Raw genomic sequence first — 22,898 nt, 5'->3', positions numbered from 1 at the left:
ACAAAATTTGTTACATTAAGGACTAAAGTGCTTCACCAGAGAAAGATATTTTGGCCTTCAACAGCATTCATACAAGGAAGCTTTGAAGAAGGGCTGAAGATATCAGTGACAAAATATGTTACATTTTGTTTAGACTAAAGTGCCTCACCAGAGAAAGATATTTTTCACCTTTAACATGGAGATCAAGGTTTTAGTGTTTTTTGACAGGTTTGAAAATATTTATTTTACAAATAGTAAATATAAATCTACTATGATCAGAGTCAATATAAATTGTTTTTTTTTTAAGCAGTACTCTCTGTTTAAAATAATTGTTAAAACTTGTGTTGTGGGTACAATCAGTGCAAAACTTCAAAATATTTTTAACTAACCTAAATAACTTAATTTAAAAATGTGAAAAACTACTCAGTGAAAATCGTTTAACATTAGTCTGATTTTTAAATCATCCATCTAAATATACAGTTATTTAAATTTAACAGGGATAAAATGTTCCAGCTCAGTACAGATTATAGCTGAGTACAACTGGCAATAGCTTAAAAAACTTAGTGAAAAGGTAAACACATCTTGGAGACAGGAACAAGCTTTGACTATTTTATAACACTGGAAAGGACTGATGTCCGTAACAAAAGAACATAATAAAATTAAATAGTTCGATTTGCAATAAAACAAACAAAAAATATCTACCAACAGCTGATAGAGTTTGATTATAAAAATACAAATTGTTTTGAACTTGCTGTATTTATAGTCATAAATAAACTTCTGTTTTAAAACCTAATGTAATTAATGAACATCTTTGTACAATTTGTTTTAAAAATATTCTACCTCATTTCTTATTTAGAATCTTTGAGGGGTTAATTAAGTAAATGTGAAGTTTTTAAGTTTGGATAAGTTGATCTCTGTATCATACAATTGGTCAAGCCTTGTCTTTTGCACCTACCAATTTATCAAATTATGGCAAAAAGACACAAAATAAGCCAACATTTCTGAAGGTGTAGAATGACAAAGGTGCTGATAAAACACTGGAAAAAAGATTTTAAGAAACTGTATAAACAAAAACAGCCAAACTTAATTACAATATGACTGACCAAACAGGAAGGTTCTGAAACTCATTAGCTTCAATTATGTTACCCTATTTTACAACAGTTTGTACACCTGTCACAAACATGAATAGGTTTGGAGTACAACAAACTAACAGAAGAGACTTAATATCACAAGATAAGTTGGGAGTTATCACAGGCCTTAAGTCACAAACTTCTACTAGCCAGTAAGGGCGTGCTAGATGTTGGATACTTTATGTGGACCGGATGCAAATCCTAGAGAAATTATACAAAGACTGTTCACAATCTGTAGCTTTTAAAACCACATGGTAAATCACGGCTTCAAAATTTTTAGATAATGGCATCGTAAGAAATTATACATTAAAAAATGTATACTGATAATAAAAAAAATTTCTTTTCAGATGAACTTTTAGAAAAGCTATAAAAATACTATAATATTCTGCTTACTTTTTTAAACTATTTTTTCTAAAGAAAACAAAATGTGTAGCTTAAAACTAACAGCAGTAAAATAAAAAACCAAAAAACGGGTGCCTAAAGAATCATCCTACGAAACATACTTTAAATAGATTATATAAATGAATAGAAAGCTGTAATGAGCCCAAATGCAGACTTACCCCCTAAACTCCAAATAAACACATCAGTAATCTACCCTGCTACTCTTGTAAGTGTCAAACAAAACAAAAAACTTAACACTGAACACATTTCATTCCCTGGACTGGTAAAATAAAATGTAACCAGATTCTGAAGAGTTCTTTTGCAAATCGGATGGCACTCCATAAAATTCTTCTATTTGGCTGGCATCAATTTTCTGATTAGAAAAAAAAAAAATCTGCATGAGAAATCAGACAACACAGCCATTACAAACTAATACTTTTAAAAAATAATCACACAATTCAAAATTTAGGATACTATTTAAGCGTTAGTTTGCAATTTGAGTTAATCCCATGGTATATCTCTAACTGTGGTTAAAAGACTGATATTTAAGATTTACAAGTGGGTTTTAGGATTACAACTGAAAGCAGGTGTAAAAATGTGCAGGTATGTTTGTGTCTAGTGAATGTAAGACTTAGTTCAGCTAAAAAAACAAATTCTGAACATTGAACGTTGTATTCTACCTTACTATCGGAAATTTTGCTTTATTAATGTCTCTTGTAATGAACGGAAGTGCTCATGGTTTGAGTGTGTCTAAACAAGACATAGAAGAGTAAATGGCACAACAACTGTTATAGATGCCACTGTGGACTGTAACTAAAAAGACTTACATCTACAATATCATCATCAAAGAGAAGCCAAAAGCCATGACTTTTGACTATGCTGATATAGTGCCCCCTGTTAGGCCCGGAGCCGCAATGCACAACTACAGCCACTAAATCGTACAGTCTTTCTGGGTTAAAGGCGTCATCAGACTGCAAAAGCAATGCATCAAATAGTAAACACAGGTTTTTGGAAAAATCCTTTCAAAATAGCACTAAATAATCATTTTAAAATTTGACACCCAAAATTACTGTAAAATTGTTTAAAAAACAAATTACCTTTATAAAGGTAAACATAATATACTGTGTTAAAGAGGGTAAAACAAATACTATTAAAATGATAAAAATGAACTTTTTGTTTTTTACAACTGTAAAACCCTGTTGGAGCAGTGAAAATGCCAGTGTTTATAAGGTAAAACTTCCTGTGTTAAAAAGGTAAAAATAACTTACTTTGGTAAAAGAATTTTTTTTTTAAATTACCCTTAAAAGGTAACAGTAATACACTGTGTTAAAATGTAAGAAAAAATTACTATTAGAGAGACAAAAATAACTTATTACGTAAAAAAAAGAAAAGAATAATAAGTCAAAAAAAGTAAATTTTAAAAAGATTATGGTTAAAAAAAGTAAACTGAACTTACTGTATTAAAAAGGCGAAGTTCAAGAGGAAACACAACTCTATAGGAAACTTTAATATAGCGATTCAGATGCTCCATGTATTTGAAACGCTTTAAGTGTAGCGCTAAGATCTGTGGTAGTTTCTTCACACGCATCCTACAAGGGATTCAATAAATTGTGTAAATTACCAAAAAATCGAAAAATAGAACACCGCATTCGCCAATAGGTAGTATGGCAGATAGTGGAAATATTTTGGCCCATTAAGGCTCAATTTAGAAGGAAATATGGGTTGATGTACTATTATGAAAATGCCTGGATAAATGAATTTTATGTACTCAAATAATAAAAATATAAAACATCACCGGCTAGATTTGAAATAATTTGCATAAGTGAGATTCCTACCTTTTTTGAGCCTCCTGCTTGCTGCAACAAACCTCACAGTAATATTTATGCTCTGAGCACAGGGTCTCTGTGTTGCTGAAGCCTCTAAGGCAGTGTGTTATAGACGTGTTCTGCTCCACATCCACACTTAAATCCAAAAAGTCCTCATCTTTACTACTCACCTGGAGGGAAGAGGGGAAAACAACACAAATTTAGTTTATTAGTTTTGTTAAAAAAGTTAGAGTAAACAACATTCTTAATGTATTTTAAGTAAGAAAATAAACCATGTTTTAACCAGTAATAAGATAGTTACAACATGAAAAGTAAAGTACCATTATGAATTTTACAGTCTGTGGTGCAAGTGAAGAAGAGTTCACATTTTTCAGTGATGTTGAAATATAAAAGCATAGTGTGGTGAACACTATGCTATGCTGCTATTACTTTCCCTGAAGTGAATCAGGTACCAACCAGAGCCAGGTGAACTCAGGGACATCATACAGAGTCAGGGATCCATAATCCAGGTTTCGGGTTAGCAATCGGAGGCTCTACCACTCGATCACACCATCCCTCAATTATGCACCATCGTTGTAATTTATAACAGCACATGTAACGCGTCTAAGACCCACAAAAAAATAACTTACAGTCTCACAGTTCAGACATCTGGTTTCATTGGTTAGTGTTCCCTGAAAGATTTCATGGACCCAAGTAGGATCTGGCTTTATGTTCGGGTTTGTTTCTGGAGTTTTCTGGTTACCTTTCTTCTCAGCTGAAACAAATGATATCAAGGATGAAAAAAACTAGTTACTGATATGCAATGAGTAAAAGCTATTTATGTTAAATTAGTTACATTACATTATCAATTATAATATGGTACAACATGGAATGTCGAAACAATTAAGATAAAATTAAAGTTTGTTTAAAAATATAGCTTTGATGACCTAGTTGATGCAACATTCACTCTCACTCAGTTTTTTCCTACAGTATAGCCAGTGTGGTTGATCAGAACAACGTTCACCTAATCTATTAACCAGTGGTACAGACACCTAACACAATCATGAATGGGGTTAGAATCACAAACAGCAGACAGACCAGATTAGTTGAGTTATTCCAGGCCTCTAATGAGGTGATGTAATTGATTGGTAGAACATACAAGTCATAACCCAAAAGAATTAAAATCCAGGTTAAAGTCTGTAGAATGTCCTTGACTCTACTCAACTCTGATGGGTACCTGACTCACATTAGAGAAAGTGAACTAGTAAAGATGGCTGGGCATAGTGCTGACCACACTATCCTTTCATACGCCGAGGTCACAGAAACAGATTTACTCTACTTCTCTTGTCCCATGGACCATCAGGTTTGAAAGGGAACTTTACTATTATAGGCTTCAAGTCACAAACTTTACCTAACCTATGAGCCATTTGATGCAAGTATCTCAGTAATCAGCTTACCAGTAAGTCAGCCACTCTAATGAGAGCTAACACAGGCACAAACTTCAACTAGCCAGTAACTTTGAGTAACCACATGCTAGATGTTTACCTAACCTATGAACCATTTCTCAGTAATCAACATACCAGTGAGTAAGTCAGCCACTGTATTGAGTAGATAGTTGAGGAACTCATGAGCATCTTGCTGCATGTAGTTGTCAAATAATTCTATAAAAAAAGGTTTTCAAAATGTTTAATTGTCATCAATATATTCATTTTATGCAGGACTGAGCTTATCAAGAATATTTTCAAAGCAGAAACAATGAAGTAACAACATACCATTTTCCTTTCGTAACCTTGTGATGAACTTCTTAGGAGCTAAAGTCCCAACTTTTTTCTTCTGCGTGGCAACACTGTAGAACAGGTCAGCCAAACAAGTGAGGAGCGTCTCTTTTTTAATACTTTTCACTTGGTGCTTGTACTGAAGTACCTTTTCACGAAATGGCCGACAAAAATAAAGCGCCTGCAGCACTGAATTACAATAACATGTGTTCCCGAACTGAAACAAGAAAAACATTATTTTTACAAATCAATACCACAGAATGAAGACATCCTTTTGTGAATGCCATACTGTAAAGCCACTTATATTTTACTTATTTTTTTCATAGACAAATAAAAATGTCCAACCACATATGATTATTACTGTTATGTTATGTAGAAGGTAATATGACAAGATGTGAAGTTGGATAGTTTCCAAAAAGTAATGATAGGGATATACTTACATTTACCAAACCAAAGTAATGTTCATTGGTTGGGAACTGCTCAGAACCAATTTCCTTTTCTAACTGGGAAGCATTTGCTCCCTGTAAGTACAATGGTGAGTTTGATGACAAATATGTTAATGTATTGTGTAGGTGTACATAATATGTAGTCTTATGACAATCAACAGCTTCATGGCATTTTACACATTAAGTTTCTTTTCCTTATCGTGAAATGACTTGCAGAGTAGGCCTATATTGATACTATTTAAATACTGAATTTGAATTATTTCAGTCCTAGAATATCAATTAGAGCCTTAAATTTGCTGCTTTGTTAACTTTTAGGCCTAATATAAATAACTGATATGGGCTAGGCCATTTGGCTCACAACTTCTGGGTTTGTTTGTGACTCCATCTCACTGCCCTAGCGCTACAAGTGCAGATGGTGTTGATTTTAAAGCCATCGCCAATTTTAGATACAAGAACTACTCGTTTCTATTTAAGTCTGTTAATTAAGAACTGTTGAATGTACTTTTGACCTCATTTCTTTGTTTTGCAAGCAGTGCTTTAGTGAAAGTAGCTCTCTTAGTCTTTCAATTCAAATCAAGTAACTCCTAAACAATACTAATATTAGCAATATAAAACCAGCAAATAGATGCTTGAAAGCATTAGTTTTATATAGATAGCAATGTCTAGTAATATTTCTAAGGTAAAAATATCAAACCCTATAATGCAATTTTATAATAAAATCTTTTTTTCTGAAAATGAAGCAAAGGAAAAGGTGTACTGCCCAAAATCCAATCATTCAGCTTAAGCTAGATGTATGACTATTTTTTATACCATACCTAAAATAGAATGCATTTGTGATATGCCACACCCCATAAAGAAAGCATGAGTTTACTCAGCTATTTATCACACTTTAAAGCTGTAATTTAAATTTTCAACATATGTTGATAAGATTAAGCACATTTTTTAAATTAAAAGCAAACAAGAGTATAAGAGTTTTTATGAAGGTCACATTCTAAGAACTAGAACTACTTGCCAAGTTGTTTTTTTTTTACAAAAGTTATGAAGGAAATCCGACCCTGTCTTTGGATTATTTTTCCAGTAATAATGACTTAGGACAAAAAGTTAATATATGTCGAATAAACTTTTGTTTAGTATTGTGATGCAGATTATTGATAGCCTACTTTTTTAATAAATAGTTTAGCTAGGCTAATTAATTTTGATATTTTTATCAAAATCTGAAAGAGAGTGAAAATTAGGAAATAATTTAATTTAAAATGTAGTGAGACAAGCTAAATAAAAAACAACAGCAGCATTTCAGTCATCTGAAATTTAAATCAATTAAAAATGGACATGAATGAGTTGACAAGAATCCTTCCATCAATATAGTTGATGTGGATAGATTTTTGCAATCAAAGCGACAGTAAAACTTTTTTTAGGCCTAAGCCTCAAAATAATTCAGGAATTTAATATTTTTAAAATCAATATTATAAAACTATGATCAATATCCTGAAAACCCACACTTCATAAAAAGAAATCAATAATTTGGACTCAAAACTTTGCTAATACAATTTTTATGCCTAAATAAAAAAAAAAAATTTTTAAACCCCATGACCTAGTTCAGCCCCCCCCCCCCCCCCCCGAAGAGATGCCTGGAAGAAACTCTGCTTACAAAATTCATAAACCTACTTACTACTAGCATAAACATTGGGCATAAATATAAATTTATGTTATATATCTATAACTTAACTATATCTTGTGCAAGTTTTTAAACAAATATTTTCCTCCAAAGTTTATTTAATTGACATTGTAAAAATTATTAACTTTAATATGGGTAATAATATTACGTAATTACCATAAAGCACACTCTGATTCTGATCAGACACATTTGTAACTAGACTAATTCTATAGCAAAAAGGATTAAGATATTTAAAATAACAAGAAATATAATTATAATGAGATAGGCCTTTATTTTTGGAACAGAGTAGGCCTATAGTATTGCACATAGATTGCATAACATCTTTTAAAAAGTTACATAATCACAAATTTACTATAGCATTCTCTTTGTATTGAAAAGCTTGATTAGTTATATTTTCTTCTAGTAGGCTATTAACTTGAAGTTAACTGACAATGAGCAAAAGTGATTTTAAAACAAATTCATGGTATATTTTGAGCAAAGGGTGGGATTACATAACCTTAACATTTGATAGTTATGTAACAATGTTGGACCATTTTAAATCTACCATTAGCTTGAGCATATACAAATATCATATTTTAGATTAAAACAGCGTTACATTTAAAGAATGGCTTATCACATTGATTATTAGATGTTTAAAAAAAATTGAAAGGGGGTATTACATAATCTATGAGATTAGTAGGTTGAGTAATCGAAGGACACTTTTTAAAATAGCATCATTGGATTCAGCATACAAAAATCTATAAAATGTCTTAAAATTACATCAATTGATAAAGTATTGTGGCTTTTATACCACTTTTAGTGAAAAACGCTTAAAAATTTGGTCCATACCCTCCCAGTATTTTTCCTCTTTCAGAGTCTACCCCGGTTGTCTGAAAAAACTGCTGTTTTTTAATGACTAAAAAATTCATAACTTTTTTGTTTATGGTCAGATTTTGAAAATTCAAACTGATCTGTAATCAGATTGACAGCCCCTATCCAAATATGTAACTATTATATTGTTTTACTGAAATTAAATTTTTGCATTGGCCTAGCTAAATCTAGACTAGATCTATCTACGTCCAATCTTTACTTTTAAGTTTTAGTCAAGTCCAACAAAAATCAGTCTGATTTTCATAGCCATATTTATTTTGAAGTGACTACTCTAAAGAAGATTTTTCTCCCCAACGTTTCCACTTAGTTGGCAAAATATAGCTCTGCGCAGTGACCTATGGCTAGGGTTAGAATTAGGGAAAGGATTAGGGCTAGGATTAGGGTTGGTGTTAGGGTTCTGCGGTTGTAAACACACGCATGCGCAGTACCATCGAAAACATCGCCGCGATGGCAAGTCGTAGTTTCTCTCCATTGCGCATGCGTATCATTTTCCGGCTAGCATCGGCCTAGATATTTTAATATCGTACATTATTTTTTTAAATATGTAGCGGGCCTGGCAAATAACTTTGAGTCAGTTTGAGACTATTCTCAGTTGTGTCCATTTGAAAATCATTCATCATTCGATTCCAAACAAATCATTTTTTTTTAAATTAAAAAATCTATCATCGATTTTACAATTTAAGGTATTGCAGTATATATAGAACATATCTAACCATCTCTCCAACAGCGCAGCAGGCGCTAAACGTAGGTTTCAAAGTAGTTATGTTTGCGACTTAGTATTTGCTTGATCCAATAACAGACACATACATTATTCTGTTGTTAAATAAGGAAGTATACTTTGCAAGTAAGCAGCCATATTGTTTTCATTGGTGCATTATGGGCATCGATAGCTAAAACCAAAAACTAATGAATTTTTTTTTAAGGATGCGTCGGTAAGCCATTCTTTATTTTAAAATTGTATATTGTTGTATACAGCTTATTTAAAACACTGCTAAATATGTTTAATTTTAAACTAATTAAATGTTTTTGAAATGATTTAGTAGTTATTGAATTATTTGCTAATTAAGTACATTTTGAGGTTCACATTTTAATTGATGCTTCTATTTTTTGTCACATTCAATTTGGCAAGTTAACATTACGGTGTAAAGATAATAATAGTTTTCATTTTATTTTTATTGAAGTGCGGAGCAACGTCATTTAATTTTCAACTTTCCTACAAAAAATTGGTTAATTATTTTACTAACCAGTGACAGCATCCGTACAAATATTTAAATTACTTAACTCTTAATAATAGTAATAGTTGAATTGAATTCTTATTATTCCATCTAATACTGTTCTATATAGCCCTACCGTATGCTTATACATTAAAAGTAACTCATGGAATAGGCCCATGACTCAGTAATTTTCGAAAATTACGGAACGTATATCCATAATATAGCTGACACATCGTTATAAGGTGCATAAATGCCGTTTCCTGGAAGTGTTATATAATTTCAGGTGTGGTGATATGCGATATGCAATAATGTTAAATCAGAGGTGTAGCGACCCTTTCCATCGCCCGGGGACAAACTTTCAATTTGGCGCCCCCCCCCTCGGGATCAACCTTTCAATTTTAGATTTGCACCCCCCTCAAACTTTCTATTTGCACCCCCCTCGAACTTTCGATTTGCACAGCCCCCCCCCCCCTATATATTTTTGTATACTTAAAAAGCAAAAATGCAGCTAAAATGAGATTTTAATTTGTTTTTCCAACCCATTTTGGCGCCTCCTAAGGTCGGCACCCGGGGACATATGTACCCCCTGCCCCCCTTCGCTACGCCTCTGTGTTATAGGTGGTTGTGGTGGGTAAAAAAAACTGTTTACAAAACATGTCTTTCTTGGATTAAGTTTCCGAGAATTTCAGATTTTTTTTTAAAAGTCCCAAATGAAGTCTCCTATTGTGATTGTTAAAAATAACAAAGAAGTCTTTTCCTTAAATAAAGACGTAGACCACTAGAATAGTATGTGGAAAAAATGCATTACGCCTTTCGGGCTCGTGCACATATTATACCACACAAGGGATCGCCCATAAATTATGTCAAGCTGTTTTGTCAAAGGGTAGGTCGGCGTTAGGGCATATGTGTAGTGTAGAACAATAGCACGGCACCTGTGTAATTGTAATGTAGTGGATGTGGGCCTCATGTTAAAAGACAGCATCAAATGCATACATTTTTACGTAGCCGTTTACAATTATTACTAATTTAGAATCATCGAAAAATTACGAAGATTTTTAAAAATATTTAACAGTGGAATATCCCAATGCTCTACGTAGATCTTTTATATTTGCTATGTCGAAAATTATCACGCTCTGTTATTCTTTGTTTCATATTTCAATTGGCTTGGGCTAATTCATTGGGGAAATTTTTTAGCCATATCCGCTTCCTTTTCACCGGTCCTTTTCCTCTTCCAAAAGCCGTGTGGGTGACAGGGCAAACTTATTGGTACTTCGTTTTTTCTTTTATTCCATCAGAATAATTATTTCTTTTAATTATTAGGCATACGTTTTTGGTATGTAAAATTATTCTATGTTTAAATTTTAGATTTTGAGCTTTAGCGCTCGCTAGTAACACACTGTTGTCTGATTTACCACATCAAGTTAAAAGTACACCTGTTATCGATAACCAACGTGATACTAGTGTAGACTAGATCTAGACTTAGACGGGTTAGCACTAGATTCTAGACCATTTCTTTTAGGAAATACTACCATCAGATTACAGTTAAGAATTTAAATGTTATGGTTATTGACGTTACGTAATATTTAGATATAGATCTATTTAAACACTGAAAGACTAGCTATTTTTTCAATACAAACTTAAGAAAAATTGTTTCCAAAGAGAAAATTTCAACAAATGACCAAGTCCAAAGCACTAACTAATCATAGCTGGCATAACTTGTACATCACCTATTTTGTAGATAATAAAACCTGATGTAGTAGGCCTACTTAAAACATTTAGATCTAGTTAGAATCTGAATACAGACTTTCTCAGGGATGGATTTTTTAGGGATTCATAAAATAGGGGTGTGGAGGTGCAGCTTGGCAGAAGTGTAGATACACAGTGATTGGACCTGCTTTTATTGCCTTTTATGCTTTTCTTTTAAGAGATTATTCTTGCTAAATCTACTCAGTTTAAACATGACCGCTGAATAAGAGACATTCATATTTTTTTCTTTAGGCTCTAATTTTGAGTTTTAGCTCATAGCACTGCACACGTTTCCATTACAGTCATATTTAGGCCTATATTATATAACCCTCGTGTTTGAAACCACAGCAAGCCACAAATTGGGTTTGACTTTTTAACTGGCTATGCACATGAGTTTCTCACAAGTGATCACCAACTTGTGGTCACATGGTTTTTTAAATTTCATTAGGCCTAGCATAATTTTAGTCTCTAAATTAGGCCTTTTAAAGTGAGATAGAAAATACAACAATTTTAAATACCCTGTGTGGCTTAATTTGTCTTAACACCTTTTTTTTTAACTCATTGTTTAGCATCATTCAAGAAATCTTCTATTTGAAGATAGTGAGCAAAGTTACTTGTTAATTTTCCTTACCTTGGTCAAACCCCTTTATGACACTGGCGGAACAAAATGCCTTCCTCTTGGGCTGAATACAAATTTTAGACCCCAGTATAAGTATGTGGTTAAGAAGAGTATGGGGTACTTGGCCAGCACCTTACTTCCACAAAACTCCAATAAAATTAATAATCTACTTGAGAGGCAGCATAATGCCCCAAAAGAACGTTAATCATTAAATTCTTCATAGGGGTAAACAAAAACTACCCCTGCCTTAACCCGTTTTCAAGCCCCAAACTTAACACCCCATCACTGTATAGGTAACAGATAGCCCTGTTTTTTTAAATCTTGGTCAAGCAGTATGTCATAAAAGTTGTTGAATTGTTTTTCTTCCTAGTGATTGAAAATGACAAATCCAAAAGGTTATCGCCGCGGCACGCGGTACATGTTCTCACGTAGATTCAGAAACAAAGGTGTGACCAAGCTGTCACGTTATATGTCAGTTTACAAACGTGGGGACATCGTTGACATTAAGGTCAGTAATTCTGTTATAAAATTTTATTCCCTTATCTTTGTATCTATTAGCTTTTTTTATGTCTAACAATAAATGATCCATTTAATTGGTGGTTGGGTAAAACAGCAATACCTGCAGTTATTAGCTATTTCTTTTTACACAAGAAACTATCCATTCCAGGGTGATGGTGCCATTCAAAAAGGTATGCCACACAAGTTCTATCACGGAAAGACTGGTCGTGTTTTCAATGTAACCCCTCATGCTGTTGGTGTGGTTGTCAATAAACAGTTGGGGTGAGTAGTTATATTTTTGTGATGTTAACTATATATCAATCGCACATGATTTAACCTGTTGAAAACGGATAGCTAATTTGTCTTGATTTTGTTTCAGCAACCGTATTATCCCCAAACAGATCAATGTCAGAATTGAGCATGTTAAGCACAGTAACTGCCGTCTTGATTTCTTGAAACGCGTCAAGAAAAATGAAGAGCTGAAGAAACAAGCTAAGGAGACAGGTGTTAAAGCTAACACTAAGAGAGTTGTGAGTACATTGTTTTTATGACCCTGAATTTTATTTGTTCAAAACCAACACAGTTAAGTAACTGGTATTGTTTTTTTTTCTTTAGCCCGCTCAGCCAAGGAAAGCCCATTTTGTCAGCACTAAGAGAGTCAAGCCTGAATTCTTGACACCTATTCCTTATGAGATCATTGCTTAAACTATTAATAAAGGAAGTCTGTTAGCCATTTGTTTTGTCTCTCATTTAATCTTGATGTGTTTGTGAGGTCTGATGGCTAAAAGAATTAAATAGGTGGGGTGCTTTACACATAATAGTTTGAGTGATGACTTGCAATACAAATACGCTTGTTTAGCTGTACAAGTTGAGGAAAGTTTCTCCTGTTAATTTTTGTATTTGATAGTGATCAAGTTACATTTTTATTTTAAATACAGGGGATACAATGCCATGGAAAATATTTTATCTAAGCTTAATTTTCCAGGAATTATTTATGTACCTGGTTTTGAAAAGCTATGTGGTTAACTTTATGGACACCACTTGTAGTTTGCTTTATATTTATATGGATCCTAAAAATTTAGCAACTTGGACAGTAGTCAAAAGACCCATTTCACCTGATGGGAGCAAGGTTAACTATTATTAGTAGCTATTTCAAGTTATGAAGATTCAAAATATAAACGTAATTTTCTAACTGATCTGGATACCTGAATGTTGAGCCTCACACCAGATTTTCATGTTATTGCCATATTCAAAGCTACCCTCTAAAAATCCATATGTCCTGAAAATATTTATTATCAAATCGAGAACATCCGCTGCCATAATTTTGGTTCTTTTAATTTGTACAAAAGAACACATTGAGAATTGGGTTAATTTTAGTGAAGCCTTTAATTTTTTGTGTAACATGACTTGAAACAAACTATTGCATTCCAATCCTACCATACCTCTAACTTACACCCTAGTAAAATTTATTACACTACATTATGCAAATCTGACACGGCTTCAGATACAAGTTGTCCTTTCTTTTTGTATGGTGGACCTTGATGAACTGACCAGAGAATAAAATTGCCGCTCACCCGGGATTATGGATTTGATATATTACAACAATTATGACAAAGAATGACACAACAAGCATTCAAACATGTCATTCGTACTGTGAAAGTTGTGCATAAGTTAAAACCTTTCAAACCACCAGAAACATCTTATAATTTATGCGGATGGTCACTCGTGTTTTGGTAGGCAGGTCAGATTACACTCTTCAATGGACTGGAAATTGTTTTGGTTGCCCTGGCAACCCCCGTAAAAGAATGTGTGGCACTCCATGGTGATCTGGTTGAAGTAGAACCGTTTGAACAAGGCTCTACATGGGCCTGCCTCAGGCTTGGGCTTGCACTGTTCTGGGACTTGTTCCAGTTCTTCAGCTGTTGGTTCTGAAAGTTGACAGTAAATGTTACCAGTACAGGCCAATAAGTGCTGCAGTTAGGTCGCCTAATTTCTGTTTTCAACATGTTAAATTCTAATATATTGCCTTTTAAAACGTCAATTTACATTTCACCCCCACCTCTTGACTAGGTGGTCAGTTACCCTATGTACTATCTGTATATGAACGGAGGGTTTATTCAAGACTGTAATTAAGTGCACATAATTGATAACATCGATATGTTCCTCTGCCCGCACTAGGCTCATTAATTGGATCCAGCGAGAATTTTTTTTTTTTTTCAATTTTATTTTTCTACTAATACTAATGATTATCTCCCTTATGTTGTAAACTTCAGTATGGTAATTCTGCATGGTCCGTCTACTCTTACACTTACACATTTTAAAAAAAGCAAGTCGTATCGTGTAAGCGAACTTCTATCTGTTTTCATTATAAAATATAATAGATTTTATATACCAAATGTGGATGGAAGGGCAAACGTGAGGCGCACTATCATTCTATCATCTATGGCAGAGGCGTAGCGACCAACCCGGGGACAAACTTTCGAATTGCACCCCCCCCCCCCAATCAAACTTTCACTTTGTTTTTCCAGCCAATTTTGGCGCCCCCTAAGGTCGGCGCCAGGGGACATATGCCCCCCCCCCCCACTCGTTACGCCTCTGTACTATGGTAAAATGTCACCTTGTGCAAGACTAGAACGATTTAATGAAAGGAAATAAGATTCTACATTGTGCTAGAAGTACCTAACACTCAACATTCCTTGGTTCATGTGTTGTTGTTTTTTCTAATTTAAATAGGTACTCCAAACTGCCGAAAATCGAGGTTTCTGCTCATTTTTTTTACTTTTTTACTACTTTCCATCACAAAGTTCTCCCATAAAAATTAAGCGTATACTAATAAAAATGGTATGGTTAGAACGTTTAACTTAAGCTCTACAATAATGTGTTGTTTGTTTTTATATTGGTAAAGGAAGAATATATGTTTTTGTAGCTTGAAAAACATCACCGCAACGATTTTTATCGGCAAAATGACAGACCCGTTTTTACCCCTATCGCATTCTGACGCTTTGCGCTTCGGCGCCACGTGACGTATGAATTCTAAACATAGCTTATCGTACGCAGGATTGAATGACCTTTAGTCTCGTATAAAATGTTAACAAATTATTTTAGTAAAAACGGTTTAATTCTCAAATTTTCTACGAAAAATTGAATTTTCACCAAAATCCACTAAAAATTCAAATTTTCTACTAGCATGGTTAGAAAGATCGTCCATTTTTCTATTTAAATGCGAAACTATCTTTACAATATCAAAGATGGCGCGAATGGCAAAGCGCGATAACGAAACCATGTGTAACTCCCGTTCGCCGACGCGATCACGAAATTTTTTACAAAGAAAATATAAGCCCGGCCCGGATCAGACCCCTGACGTGTTTAAATAGAAATCTATTTTTTCTTACGCATTATATCACAATAAAAACAGTTCAATATTAAAAAGAATACAATAAAATATGAAAATATTTAAGTATTTATAATTTAAATCTAAACTTTATCTGTAAAATTTGAATATATTTAGTAAAAGGTCACGCTGACCTAGTTTTTCGACCGGCAACGTTTCGAGAGAAAACTACAGAAAATTGCGATAAAAACGCTAATAAGAACTGATTATCCGATTTAAAATGTCCAAACTATCTGCTAAATATATAATTCGATTAGTCTTTACAGTTATGGGTATACTTTATCACCCTGTGTTTCTTTTTTCTTCATTTACGGGTCGTAATTTGCTAAAAATAAGTCTAAAATAGGTTGTCTACTTTTAATCTCGGCCCGATTTTAATCCTGAAATCGTGCATTTTTATTAACGTTTTTCAGCGATCTAACACTAAATTATTTCACTGAGAATGTTTCTTTTTAAAAGTAGATTAACTGTAGTTACAAATAAATAACTTTTTCTATATATCTGTTAAGTTTTGGTATTCTTTGTCAATTTAAAAAAAACTGACTTAAAGCCGTGTTGAGGTATAAAATGTTCACCCCCACCTTATTTTCTCAAATCTGGACATTTAACTGCATGATTTATAGCACTCAATTTAATTTACATAATTAGGTAACATTTTCCCCTTTAAATCGATATAAAGGAGATTATTGTGCATGCAATAGAAGAATTTTAGTGGTTTTGTAAAAGTTGGTGATTTTTTAGTTTTTTTTCGCCCTGTCAAATTTTTGGTAAATATGGTGTAGTACGATTTTTAAGACACAAAACGTTTATCTTTAACTTGTTATACTAGTTTGAAAAAAATTGAGACTACAATCTATCTACTCTTTTATTGGAATTAAGTTAGAGAATGGGTATAGCTGCTATAGATTTTGAGATAATCGGTGCTAAAGTCGGGTCCTCATGAGGCCGAAAAAGGTAAAAAAAAACGCGTGTTTCTTAAGCGCATAACTTTTTTTCTAATTGTCCTACAGACATAAAGTTGGTATTCACGTTCTTAGAATTATTAGTACTATGCAGAAAAACCAAAGCCATTATTGTGTGACTGATTTGAAAAATTGGTTTGGAGTACCTAATTTAAAAAAAAAATATTTTTCTGAATTGTGTAAAACAGCTTTTGTTTCAAAGTGTGACTAGAAGGTTGGGGGATGTGAAATTAGCGCCGTAGCGGGATTTTCAGTTGAATCAAGCTAAACACCGAAAACACACTAAACACCGTGCCTGCATCTCTGTAGATATGGTGGATACCCAATGTTGCTGTGGGTTGTTTTTTTTTTACCCGTGGTTCTTTAATCTTAACCTGGGTTCGATCAAACCCCAGGGGTTCGATGAGTCAAGGGTCCGGCGGAGATCAAGACACACGTCAGGTTTATAATTCACGGTCTGATTATTATTTTTTTTGTCAATAAGGACGATAACACAGTTAAGGAGGGTTCGGTGAATGAGCGTATGAATCTGGTGGGGTTCGGTACCTCCAAAAGTTTAAGAACCACTGTTGTGTAAATGAATGGTGTGGTACGTTCTTGGCTGTCTAACAAACCTGAGATAACCAACGTTATCTTTTGATTATCATTAATATCATATCGATATACCGTGTGTAGAGACTATGTTATATCACACACAGATCTACCAGTGTGATTTAACACGGTTAAAGGAAGTTGTCCATAAATGATCGTAAGTGTTCATGTCGATCACCCCCCCCCCCCCCCCCTCCACACAGACACACCCATCGTCCAATTGTCGGACACCATCTAAAATGATGTAACAAATCATAATATTCTCCACCCCAAGAGCTTTTTAAAAAATTGTTTTGGAACACCAGATTATGTATATATAGATTTCTAAATCGATTCAACTACAATTACAATATACAAAAATGGGAAATAATTATTACTAAAAATTTACTATGTAAAATGTCTCACTTGTAAATATGTTAATAAATATCCACCTCTTACCCATAGGAGCGTGACATGGTTATATAGACGACCAGTGTTTCTTTCAGACATTTTTCTCCAAGGGAGGGGGCACTTTTATTTCTGGTGGGTGGACACTGGTTGAAGGATAGGGGCGTAGGGCTGTTGACGTGTTTCGAAAGGGGGGGGGGAGGTGTCGGACGACAGCCACGAAGAAATGCCTGAAAGAAACTCTGGCATGACCCCTAAAGTCTAAAATTGTGTTTAAGTTCGACCAACCTCCTTCCTCGCGAACCGCCTCAGTGAACTCCGTTCTATGCTTCTTGGATGGGTGCGCTTTAGATTTGATGAAAGATGGCTGACTGTTGACTGCTGCTCTGTTGATTTGTTTGGGTGCTGTCCCCTGAGCCGCGCTCTCCGCCATGTTGAGGTTCTGTTGCGTGTCTTCATCAAAGTCTGTGCTGCCTTCTATTGCAGGAATTTTAAAAATTTAGTCAATAGAGGCAACGCCTTTTTGGAATATTATGCAATTGTAATGTTACCAGACATTAAATTAAATTCGGTGATGCGTTGAGATTACAGTGAATTTGATAAAGGAATTGTTTTTCAATGATGGCTAATCTAAGCTACTTTGTAGGTGCTAACCCAGGCTAAGATAGATTGTAGGTGCTCGAGGGTGCTACATGAGACTGTAGGTGCCTACGAGTGCTACACTAGTGTGTAGGTGCCCGCGGGTGTACACTAGTGTGTGAGTACTTACCCACGCAAACTCTCCTAACCTCAGGGTCCCACTGGGCCCCCTCGTCCGTGACGATGCAGGCCATTGGCGTGGGGCCCTCTAGTCTGTAGCCCTGATGACACTGGACATACACCACCGACCCCACGCTCGTCTCCACCCCCACGATGAAGCCGTTCTCTGGGGGTTCGGGTTCCGGACATTTTATACCCAGATCTGGAAACAAAAGGCGCATATATCACGTGACGCCCGTACATGTACAAACACGATCATTGAGAAACAAAAATGTTGACAAGAGAAAAAGACGACAGCGGTTTGGTATATCTTAAATTATAGCGAGCTACTTGTAGTTTTTCGCATCTACCAACTTAACATAATAATATTGATACGATAACGTTCACTAGATTGTTGCTATACCGATCAGAGGCGTAGCGACCCTTCCCGGGGACAAACTTTCGATTTTCACCCCCCCCCCCCCCTCAAACTTTCGATTTGCACCCCCCTCAGACTTTTGATTTGCACCCCCCCCCCTTAAACTTTCGATTTGCACCCCCCTTCAAGCTTTCAATTTATTTTTCAAACCCATTTTGGCGCCCCCTAAGGTCGGCGCCCGGGGACATATGTCCGTCGCCCCCCCCCCCCCCCCCGCTCTACCCTCGCTACGCCTCTGACACCGATAGTGTTGTTTTATTATTAAGGCTGGATTCTTCTCCTTTTTCTTTGTTCTTATTTGTGATCAGAGTTTCTTCTAGGCATCTCTTCCTAGATTGGTTGCTGTTCCCTGGTATCGAGCCTTATTTGCTCGGGGGTTCGAACTTGGGACAATGCGGTTTAGCAACAATGAGTTTACCGACTCGACCACGCCGATCCCAAAGCTTCCTAATTGGCTAGATATAAAATAGATTAGGATACAGGTTTTGTCACACTATGCACACTGATATAACCATAACATCCATACTCAACCACTCCCCCCCCCCCTCTCCAGCTGTGATGGGTACCTGACCGTAGGGCGTCAATGAGTCCACCCTGTTCTAGTGAGTACCTGACTCGAGTTGGTGAAAGTAAAAGCTTCTGGAATTGGCATTTATTATTACACTCTACTTTCACTTAGTCAGATACACTACTTTGGGATTAGTCAGTCACCCTAGTTTAGGATTAGTCAATCCCCTCTAGCTCTGAGATTTAGTTGGACAAATTAGCCCTGTAATATAGCCACAAACAATCTCGCAACAAAATGACGCAAGTTTCGCAAGTGGGAGGGTGATTCGATGATCTAACACTTGTTTATCAATAAATTATTAGCGTATTATCTTCATGCAATCACACATTTATTTATTACACACTACATTTATTTATAACTCAAATTTCATGTAAAAAATGTTGTTTGATTGTATCTTGTTGTAAATCACCCCTCCCTCACCATCACAAAGCAACCCCCCCCCCCCCCCCCTATAATCTTATCACCCGTCACTGCCCTCTGAAAGTGCATAAATCAAACACTGGTAACTAAGTAGACTAATAGTAGGCACATTCACGGTGCACTGTTACGCTCTGCCCCATGTAAACATGGCAGATCAAAGGCGAACAACTCTATCATCAAATATAACAACAAGGGCGGTGTTCTCCCATCTTACATTATTTACAACTAACTCATTGATTCGTTGTTGCCTCGGATAACGCTTTTGATGTAAAAAAAAAAATTAAATTATATTTAACTGTATGTCTTAAACACACACAAACGAACTTCATATGCAGCATATTTTCAAATAAAAAGATATGTGTTTATTCGGCATAGCTAAGAGGTGGTATAAACACACTCAATGTTATTTTTTATTTATTTTAATTTGGGCCTAACTTATAGTTTTCAAATAACAGGCAGACCTAGAGTCTAAATTACAGTGTTATTATTGTAAATAAAATGACTAATTGCAGCCTTGTTTCTCGTCACCATAACTAAAACATGTTATATACATGTTATATACATCATGAAGAGGTAGCGATCTAAAGGCATGTTATACAATGTTATAAGGGATAGTTGGTCCAGGTTGGTTGAAGTGATCATGGGTGGGGAGGGGGGGAATAAAAAGGTTGAATTTAATACATTCTTTTCTATTTCAGTTCAGGTGGGATAGGCGGGGGGGGGGGGGGTGAAGGGCGGTTGAAGTGATCATGGGTGGTGAGGGGGGAATAAAAAGGTTGAATTTAATACATTCTTTTCTATTTCATTTCAGGTGGGATAGGGGGGGGGGTGTGAAGGGCGGTTGAAGTGATCATGGGTGGGGTGTGGGAATGCCTCCGAAGACATGCCTACAACAAGATGTAACATTTATGTTATATAAGACGTGCACGAACCCTCCTGGCCAAGCTAGCGGCAGTGCTACTCATATTTATTTGATTTGATTTTTTTAAAGGAAAACTTTTTGGTTTTTAAGATCAGTATTAGGTAATGTATGTACAATTCTTGCTAAAATTAGCGGACCTTTTTAGTTTAGTTTATTTTAAATAATTCTTTTTTTTTTTTACAGTTGGAAAGAAAAACACAGTTTATTGTGATTTTTATTTTTTATTGGCCGCACTATGTCATGGTGTGAAATATTTACAAAGAGGTCTAGAAGTAGAAAATATTGTCTTAGAATAATGTTCCGGTGAATTTAGCGTTGAGCGCGCAAATTGGGTTCTGTAACAGTGCGATGTACAATGGCCATCGGTGTACAGTGGCCACTGGCGCCAATGACGGGCCATCGGTGTACAGTGGCCAATGACGGGCCACCGGTGTACAGTGGCCACTGGCGCCAATGACGGGCCATCGGTGTACAGTGGCCACTGGCGCCAATGACGGGCCATCGGTGTACAGTGGCCACATACACCAATAACGGGCCATCGGTGTACAGTGGCCACAGACACCAATGACGGGCCATCGGTGTACAGTGGCCAATGACGGGCCATTGGTGTACAGTGGCCAATGACGGGCCATCGGTGTACAGTGGCCACTGGCACCAATGACGGGCCATTGGTGTACAGTGGCCAATGACGGGCCATCGGTGTACAGTGGCCACAGACACCAATGACGGGCCACCGGTGTACAGTGGCCAATGACGGGCCATCGGTGTACAGTGGCCACAGACACCAATGACGGGCCACCGGTGTACAGTGGCCACAGACACCAATGACGGGCCATAAGTGGCCGCGATATCGGCCCTGATCCCGCGGTGTTGATCGTGCGGCGGCCCATAGGTCACGTGCCACTGTGGGATATCTCCCCTGCTACACGTCTGCTTATCGCCTGGCGCGGACTGCCGCCCGACTATTGACGTCTGCTCCTGCGTTAACTGGGGTCAGGTTTTGGTGTCGACGGGCCGAGAGTGTCAACACAATTGTTGCACGGGGGATTACATCTACATTAGAATTTTAAATAGATTGGGTTCTTCTATAAGAACTATATTCAACTTTTTAAAACACTCAAACTTCAGGTTTTATAATATTTCTATTCAACTTTTAAATACATCAATGGTTTTACTTTCATAAGATTTAGATTCAACATTTAAATACACTAAAATTTCAGGTTTTATGTTTATATTCAACTTTAAAAAATCCGCTTTTTTTTCATTTTTAGTAAGTTTTGACTTTTAAAATCCATTAATTAATACAATAAAATAAAACGTATGTTGTTTAATATTTTTTCTTATAATACGTTTAAAAATCCATACATATTTAATGATTTAGTTCAATAACATCCGTTACAATGTTAAAGCATTGTTTGAAAGAATAATAGGTCCAAAATATTATTTAAAAACATATTAAACTTTAAATCCTGCGTTTTTAAACAGAAAAAAATTCATAAAAAAGTTTTAATAACAAGCTTTTATGTAATAATGCACTAAAAAGTAGAAAATAAATTATAGACTACTATTTAAATAACTAGAAAAAAACAGCGTGGGTCACTGTAGTATCCATTTGATACCTTTATAATATTTAGGAAGAGACCCACGCTTTTCTTTTAGTTATTTAAATAGTAGTGTACAATTTATTTCTTCTACTTTTTAATGCATTATTACACAAAACGCTTTTTATGAAAAAAAAAATTCAGTACTTAAAATTTTTTAAAATTTACAATACAGTTGCGATGACTAAAAACCATTGCGCACCTAATGAACATGATGACGTGTGAATAATAAAGCGGAGTAGTTGGATGAGACAGGGGCGTAGCGAGGGGGGGGCGGGGGCGTGCGGACCGCACCGGGTGACACCATTTAGGGGGGTGACACCAAGGCAAAAAACAGCAAAATATATAGAGAAAAACTCGAGGGGGGGGGTGCAAATCGAAAACTTGAGGGGGGGGGGTGCAAATTGAAAACTTGAGGGGGGGGGTGCAAATCGAAAATTTGAAAGTTTGTCCCTGGGAAGGGTCTCTATGCCTCTGGGGGGGGGGGGGTGGAACACCATTAAGTGCCGCACCGGGTGACACCGACCTCGCTACGCCACTGGGATGAGACAGCCTACTATTTTGGACAAAATTTTAATCAATTCATAAAAAATTAATTAGGCATCTAATGAAATCAAATTTAATGTCACGTTGCATTGTCTTCCCGTCTTGACCAACGTGGCAACTTTGAACCGTTTCTGTCAGTTAGAAGTGCCCGAATTTTCGCTCGGGCGTTTCGATGTAGATAGACAGACTGACGAC

At 35.8% G+C, this 22,898-nt stretch overlaps 3 protein-coding genes across 3 annotated transcripts; 1 reads left to right on the top strand and 2 right to left on the bottom strand.

The window, feature by feature from the left end:
• Positions 1-234: 234 nt before the first annotated feature.
• Positions 235-8,923, bottom strand: LOC131954326 (ubiquitin carboxyl-terminal hydrolase 46). Its single transcript, XM_059317924.1, has 9 exons — positions 8,775-8,923; positions 5,511-5,591; positions 5,068-5,287; positions 4,876-4,956; positions 3,946-4,070; positions 3,326-3,486; positions 2,947-3,079; positions 2,318-2,461; positions 235-1,863 (listed from the first exon to the last, which is right to left on the bottom strand). The coding sequence occupies exons 1-9, from the start codon at positions 8,775-8,777 to the stop codon at positions 1,759-1,761; spliced, it is 1,053 nt and encodes a 350-aa protein (XP_059173907.1). The 5' UTR covers positions 8,778-8,923; the 3' UTR covers positions 235-1,758.
• Positions 8,924-10,431: 1,508 nt separating this feature from the next.
• LOC131954328 (large ribosomal subunit protein eL21) lies at positions 10,432-12,871 on the top strand. Its single transcript, XM_059317926.1, has 5 exons — positions 10,432-10,541; positions 12,011-12,148; positions 12,308-12,420; positions 12,518-12,668; positions 12,754-12,871. Exons 2-5 carry the CDS (start codon positions 12,020-12,022, stop codon positions 12,841-12,843), a joined length of 483 nt encoding a protein of 160 aa, XP_059173909.1. The 5' UTR covers positions 10,432-10,541; positions 12,011-12,019; the 3' UTR covers positions 12,844-12,871.
• Positions 12,872-13,490: 619 nt separating this feature from the next.
• LOC131954325 (WAP four-disulfide core domain protein 6A-like) lies at positions 13,491-18,449 on the bottom strand. The gene is made up of 3 exons (XM_059317922.1): positions 18,239-18,449; positions 17,758-17,946; positions 13,491-14,066 (listed from the first exon to the last, which is right to left on the bottom strand). The coding sequence occupies exons 1-3, from the start codon at positions 18,447-18,449 to the stop codon at positions 13,858-13,860; spliced, it is 609 nt and encodes a 202-aa protein (XP_059173905.1). The 3' UTR covers positions 13,491-13,857.
• Between the last annotated feature and the right edge of the window lie 4,449 nt (positions 18,450-22,898).

Source organism: Physella acuta, unplaced genomic scaffold (genome assembly GCF_028476545.2).
Source record: "Physella acuta isolate Inbredline_101_S28 unplaced genomic scaffold, ASM2847654v3 ptg000989l, whole genome shotgun sequence".
In the NCBI taxonomy this organism is placed as follows: domain Eukaryota; kingdom Metazoa; phylum Mollusca; class Gastropoda; family Physidae; genus Physella; species Physella acuta.
The sequence above is the reverse complement of the archived record's forward strand: the minus strand, read 5'-3'. Positions and strand labels throughout refer to the sequence as shown.